This window comes from Montipora capricornis, chromosome 9, assembly GCF_036669925.1.
Source record: "Montipora capricornis isolate CH-2021 chromosome 9, ASM3666992v2, whole genome shotgun sequence".
Lineage (NCBI taxonomy): Eukaryota > Metazoa > Cnidaria > Anthozoa > Scleractinia > Acroporidae > Montipora > Montipora capricornis.
This window is the reverse complement of record NC_090891.1, coordinates 10941183-10948682: the sequence shown is the minus strand read 5'-3', so window position 1 is coordinate 10948682 and position 7500 is coordinate 10941183. Positions and strand designations below refer to the sequence as shown.

Genomic DNA, 7500 nt, shown 5'->3' with positions numbered 1-7500 from the left:
AAACTATGTACACTCCTGGGCTTTCCAAGCTCATTGAAGCAAAATGAGGTGCAGATGCTAGTCAAAATATCACATGCATATTCAACAGGAGGATGACCTTAAACCAAGGATTATGTTGAGGGGGCTCAAACCAGTTTCAATACTTGAAAGAAACATTGTTATTAGAGGGACTGACACTAAAGCGCTATTCTCACTTAACAGCAATTATTGCCGAAAAAGATTCGGTCATTTTTGTGACATAAAAAGTTACTGTGGTAACAGGAAAGCCCTGCAAAGGCACCTTATGTTTTGGCTTTAGCTACTCAGCCACCTTAAATAATTCAAAATTTAAGGTGGCTGTGAATCTGCTTCACAATTGTTTTTTTAACTTTGCAGAGAGTTTCATCTTGGTCTGATGATTACATTTCAGAAATAAAAGAATGGGGGTCACCCAGTTCGTTTTTGAGATAAATTATGAGCAGCTAAAGCCAAAGCATAACTAAGGTGATTTTGCAAAATACAATCTATGCTGGTTGAAGGATGCAATATTTACTGTACATGTAGCTGTGTGAAGCAAAAAAAAAAAGAGGTTAGGTGCACTTTAAAATCTCAGTTCCTATTTTAAAGGATCTAGTCGAGTACTCTTACCAGCAATCACCAAGGACTCCTTGCATGATATCATCAGGTCTGGGACTGCGGAACACAACAAGTGGTATATTTGATGTACCATGGTGAGTGCCACCTCCAACTGATTGGATTTGCTGAGGACGAAGCCAGTTTGCAACACGAGGATGCTCTGAAAACCGGGGTTTGAGGTACAGTGACTTTTCAGCAGGAGGAAACGAGTCATCTACAAACTGAATTCCAATCTGCATATGAAACAAAACCATTATAAGCAACAAAAATAAGATTACCGGCAATTGCAACGATTACAAAATCCTCAATTCAGCTTACTGCAGTTATTATATCAGAAGCATTCATTTTAATAAAAGCCTCAGGCAGGGTGCATTAATTTTAAATAACCAAGTCTTATTACCTTAACTTGGTATTATAAGTATACTCAAAACAGCTTTTACATGTACTGTATTTTTCTTCACGGTAATTACATGCACGTAAATAAATTGGTTTATAGACAACTAAGTAGAGAATCTGACCACATATGTTAGACGCAAGGTATTGATTAAACACTAAATTTGATTTAAATACAATATTACTGCTTTGTGATGAGGAATAGTTCAGAGAAAAAAAAATGTTCAAAAATGAAAGTAAAAAAAGTAGTTAGCAAGAATGAAGTTAACATTCACATAGAATGCACAATGCACCAATGACGGTTGTGAATGCACTGTGAGGGTTGTGAAGCTGGCGCATGCAAATGCACGCTTGCCATAGAATTAGCATTTTGGCCATGTCAATCATTGTTTTATTTTTGCTGTCAACTACAATACATGTATATACCCCTTGGCTTACAAAAGCAGCTACACCACTATAATCCACCAGATGGGTCCCATCTACATGTATAAAACAATTATCCACGACACTCGTCCCATTTGCACTATAAGTACTATTGTCCACAGAACATTCTTGCGCTTTTTCTAACCTCAAGGCTTGATTGCCTAGATTTTGCACTTTTTTACACCTGTAAGCTGAGGTGACCTTATCCTTTCTGATCTCAAAGTTCCTTCATAACCAAGATGTACCCTTTCTTTTTCCCATTCGCATTACATAGTGGATCAGAGAGCATTAGGGGCTGTACAGTACCGCCTGGAAGTATTGACCCCTCAGGAAGAGGCAATACCTCGTCTTTGCCGCGGGTAGTGGTCGCGCGCCACCGAGGTATGCAAATTTTTTTCCCTTGGTAAAACCGAGGTGCAATTTGCCGTGGGAAATTTTCCACGAGAGAAAAGACAAGGTTTGCCGCGGGAGAGAACAATGATCTGCTGCGCGTGTGAAATAAGCGGAAGACTGTCAAGTTTTAGATCTCATGGTGATCCTTAAAGCAAGAAATTGCAATCAAAATGAGAAAGTGCGCGATTTCCGTAAGGACTCAAATTTTATTATCTTTACATAATGTAAAACCAAAGACTTCTGTACTGTAAAGATACAAAGATACTGTTATTTAACTACAGTGTAAGCGACAGCTGTGTTATCCAACCAACGAAACACACGTTGTTATCCAAGCGGTTACCGGTCATCTTGCCACCAGAGAGTTTCGCCACCAAGCCAAGTCACCTCGCCACCAAACACTAGAGTAAAGTAGTCGAGGTGAATTAGCTTTTCGAAAGATAATAAATTGGTCGAGGTAAAATAGCCGAGGTGAATTAGCTGTTTGAACGAGAGTAAATTAGTCGAGGTGAATTATCTGTTTGAATGAGAGTTAAGTAGTCTAGGTGAATTAGCTGTTCGAATCATACTAACTATGTTCGAACGAAAGTAAAGTAGTCGAGGTCAATTAGTCATTCAAACCAAGTTTGTTTGCTTGTTTTAATGCAAATTACATGTTGTCGGTGACGTCATTTGATAAATGCTCCTTCGTCTAGGGCAACACTTCTCAGTGCGCACGCGTTTAAGTTCGTATGATTTAAACATAATAATAATAACAATAATAATAATAATAATATTAATAACTTAAAAACTTATATAGCGCATGCTTCATGACAGAATGATCGTATGCGCTTAACATGGATTAAAATACCAATAAAATTTATCAGTTCATATAAGCTAAGAATAAGTTCATAAATAGATTTGTAAGTTAACTTAAGATTAATTACATGAATTCAAAGTGCCAATAAAATTGTTAATTCCTGTAGACTAAAAATATGCTAATTTAAAATAATAAGTTTTAAGTTGACTCTTAAAATTGTTAATTGTGGTGGCTTTCCTAATGAAGGAAGGAAGTGAATTCCAAACGTGAGGGGCAGCCATACTAAAAGAACGGTCACCAAGTGTAGAATAAGACTTACGTAAAGGAAAATTAAAAAGTAATTTTTTGCCAGATCGCAAAGAGTAATTTGCACCGGTCTTAATGGAAATAAGATCACTTATGTAGGACGGCGCTAAGCCACTGATTGCCTTGTACGTTAAAAGTGCTATTTAGAACCTGATTCTGTAGATTATGGGAAGCCAATGAAGTTTCATCAATAATGGGGTAATGTGACAGAATTTACTTTCCTCATAAACTAATCTGGCGGCCGAGTTTTGGACCCTTTGAAGCTTGAATAACTGGTAGTCAGGTAGACCATACAATAAGCTAATGCAGTAATCGATTCTGCATGTTACAAAAGAGTGCACCAGTGTTGCAGCCGCTTCTTGCGTTAAATATTTTCTTATGCGTCTTATTCTTGGCTTGCACGTGACGTCACTGTATTTTCCATATTTGGGTATCCGCCATGTTGGGTTTCATATGCTGGAATTATGAGTTTTGCTTGTTTAAGGGCAACACCATCGTGAACAGTGAATCCCCTGTCTGCCATAACTAGATCCCCAGGAAGCAAGTTGTTGAGCAGCCCACAATTTTCCGTGAGATACTTATCTGAGGTGCGTCCCCCCCAGGCTTCTGAGACAAAGGAGATGCAGCCTTGAGGGGTTATGCCGATGAGGACCTTGACTGTGTTGTGGTGTTTGTACGAGCTGAACGTTTGTGCTCTAGCCAGGTCGGTTTTACACAAAAAACTTCAAAACAGTCAATAATGACGGTTGTCTTATTGCCAAACGAAAACTTAAAACACTGGGGCATGGTCTTCCAAAGTTCTTCCCTCTCTGGCCACCTGATCAGTAGGGACAACCGCACATCCATGATGACCAGCCAGTGTGCAAATGTCCTTGATACTGTGGACATAGAGACTCCAAATCGGTAGGCCAAGTCTTGGTGTGGAACATTGAGTCTCAATTTCATCAGTACCATAACCATCTCTTGAAATAAAGAAAGGGATTGTGTTCTTCGTTTGACATGGGGTGCAACATGATTAAAAGTGGCTTCCAGTACTTCAAATGTTGGCAAACCAGTGTAGAAAGACACTTTCCCGTTATCCTCTTTGAAATAATTTTTGTCAAAAGGCTTGCTAGTCACTGACTCAGCAAACAAGTAATCAAACTCTTCTGTTTGAGTTGAGGCATCACTTCGTGGGCAGTCCTTGATGGAAAGAGATTCCACGGAGCGATATAAATAATCGAACGCTTCTGTTTGAGTAGAGCATGTGCTGTGTGTTGCTTGCTCGTTGGGATCTGATTCTTGCTGGTCTGTAGGTTGCAAGTCTAAGTTCTCCACTTGGACTTGTTCTGAACTGGTACTTGCACTTTCGATCTCAGCAGCAAAATCAGCAAGGGGAACTCCAGGCTCATTTAATTTCTGCTGCTTCAGTGAACGTTCTTGTTCCTGTTGTTCCGCGTGACGTTTTCGCCTTTTTCTTTGACCTCTCCGCTCGAGCCTCTCGCGATTGCGCTTGATGTTGTTCACTTTGCGTCGCCGTTTTGTCATGGCCTAAATTGAGAGTGGGAACCCAGTCAATATTGTAACGATCCCACAAAGGAGCTGCAGTTCCAGAATGGAAATGTTGGTCGCAAACTTTATCGCTGTTCAAGATTTTATCCGTAAGATCAGCACGGCTTATTGCAGAGATCCACAATCGCCGTCGCTCGATACTCAATTCCTCAACTTCTGGGCCTTGATTTGTAATAATAGCTGGAACTCGATACAATCGGACTTCCTTACCTCGACCAGTCTTTCTAGAACAGCCAACGATCAGGCACATAAGCATTTTGAGGCAGCGGAATAAGAGAAAATCGCGTTTAGGTTCACAAGTTGGTGACTACGTGGTTAACACACTGGCTGCCATATTGGTTTTGGAACCCCAACATGGCGGATGAAAATGGCAAATTGTACCGGAATTCACGTGACTGCAAGCCAAGAATATTGTGTAACTGAAAGAATGATGCACTACAAAGATTGGTCACATGTTGGGACATATCAAATGTATCATTGAACCAAGTACCCAGATTCCTAACAGACCTGGACTTGGTTATCAGATGATTTCCAACTTGTATGCTGGTTACATTGACTTTAGCTAATTGCTGACGAGTTCCGATCATAATAAAGTCAGTTTTATTGTCGTTCAACATAAGACTATCGTGCTGAGTCCATTTCTTGATGTCAGCAATGCAGGCCTCCATGGCACTCACAGCAGCATCTTGACACAAAGAGTTGCTCGGGCTGAATGAAAGGTATAGCTGAGAATCGTCTGCGTAGGAATGAAATTCAGGTAGGTGAACCTCAACGATATCAATTAAACTGCTACAATAGATGTTAAATAACAGCAGACCAAGACAAGGCCCTTGCGGAACGCCACAGTCAAGATGGAATGACTTCGATAGTTTATAATCAACAGCTACCCGCTGCGATCGACCAGATAAGTAGGAGCAAAACCATGATAGTACTGTACCTCCGATACCAAGCTTCGACGTCAAGCTCTCAAGTAGAATTTCATGATTCACTGTGTCGAACGCAGCACTGAGATCTAACAGCACGAGAAGAGTAACATGTTGCTTATTCATGTTAAGAAGGATATCATTGCGGACCTTTAGTAAGGCTGTCTCAGAACTGTGATGGCATCTGTATGCAGATTGGAGAACTGGGTACAAACCATAGCGAGACATGTGAGACTGCAGTTGGTCCGCAACAGCAGTCTCTGTCAGCTTGGAGGTAAAGGCCAAATTGCTGACAGGGCGGAGATTCTTAAACAACATTTCGGTCCCGGGTTTCTTTAGTAGGGGGGTGACTATTGCTTCCTTCCATTTGTCGGCAAAGTGACCGCGCTTTAAAGACATGTTGATAATTGTCGTGATAACAGGTAGCAGGTCATCTAAGCACTGCACAACCATTACAGTTGGCATGGGGTCCAAGCAGGAGGACTTCTTGGCCGAGCGGGATATTAATTTCCTGACATCATCCACAGAGAGAGTATTAAACTCCGTTAATGAAACATCAGCACTACGTGAAACAGTAGAATCAACCATGGAAAACGATAAACTACTGGTTTCCAACTTCGAGTAACCTTCCGAAGGAAGAACTCACCAATATCATTAGCAAGTGCCGAAGCGTCAGTCCCATCCACTAACGATAGAGTCTTAGACTCAGAAAGTAAGGACTTAGCTGCTCTAAATAATTTCCGTTGGTCAGTGCTGTTGTCGCGCATAAAGTTGCTATAATACTTGGAGCGTGCGCTATTCATAAGTTTAGTGACGTAATTCTTTTTTATTTTAAACCCTGCAAAATCCGCGAGTGACTCGCTAGCCCGCCATTTACGTTCAGCTTTTCGCCTCTCTCTAATTGCTGCCTTGATATCACAGTCAATCCAGGGAACACGTGGCCTGTTTACAACAGTTCTTTTATTCAAAGGGGCATAACGATCTATCAGCGACGATAATGTAGCAATTAACCAAGTCGTCCAAATGTGCAAAGTCGTCATTGCAGAGGGTGGAGACTGAGAGATCCTCCTTAAGTGCCACAACATCCACTGCTTTGTATTTCCTGTAAGTATATGACTTAGAACTGAATTGAGGTTTAATGGAATTTTAAGAACAGAAGATAGGCGCGTGATCAGAAAAAAGAAAGCCAACCTTCGGTTGACATAAAAGGACCTTGTCGGACTGACGCGTGATAACTAAATAAAGGGTATGATTGTGTTCATGTGTTGGACCAGTCACGTGTTGCACAAGGTTCATAGACTCAAGGGTGTCCAAAAAAGCAGCAGAGACAGCGTCGTCTGGGTCGTCTACGTGTAAGTTAAAGTCACCGCCGAAGAGCAAAGACTCAACTGATAGTATGATACTTTCCAGGTATGTCGTGAACTCGGTTAAAAATGACCTATCTGTGTGCGGATGCTCTCTAGAGTATGGAGGATGGTAAACAATCACAAGTCTAGTGCTAAATGACCCAGATTTAACAATAAACTCAGCATACTCGAAGGATGTCATCGTAGTGCATCTGATCTTTTTTATGGAAATGTGGCCTCTGTAAAGGAGAGCAATTCCACCACCAGGTCTGCTGGGGCGCGGTTGGTTAATCAGTTGATACCCAGGTGGAATTATCTCAAGTGTCGCCGCGGAGTCGCTTTCAGTTATTGCCACTAAATCAGCCGCAGAATTGACTACAAGGTCAAAGAAATCAGCGGACTTTGATTTAACGGAACGAGCATTGACAGAGCAAAGGGTCAGAGGTAAAACTTTGCGGCTTCGGTTAGATATGCCAGCTGAACAGTTCACCGTAATTAGATTGCCGCTGTTGCGGGATGCATCCTTTTTGATGTCCACCTTTTTCGCCTCCTGTAAGTGTAACTCGGCGTGATCCTTTTGTTCCCTTGAAACAATAGCCCGTGATTGCAGTTTCTATGAGTGTCATAGTTCAGTGTCAGTGTAATTTCTTGGAACAAAGGCCGATGATTGCCAATTCCAAGACCATTGTTGATGACGCATCCAAGCAAAACCAGGCTCCTTGAAGAAGCAGTTACATTTAGAGAGAATTTCAGG

At 41.3% G+C, this 7500-nt stretch overlaps 1 protein-coding gene across 2 annotated transcripts in view; it reads right to left on the bottom strand.

Moving 5' to 3' along the window:
* The window catches only part of LOC138015520 (calpain-15-like), a 52152-nt gene that overhangs the window by 35647 nt on the left and 9005 nt on the right, over positions 1 to 7500 (bottom strand). For both annotated transcript variants that reach the window (XM_068862583.1, XM_068862584.1), the window contains exon 3: positions 628 to 848. In XM_068862583.1, the coding sequence (XP_068718684.1) occupies positions 628 to 848 (221 nt within the window). The remainder of the gene's footprint in view (positions 1 to 627; positions 849 to 7500) is intronic.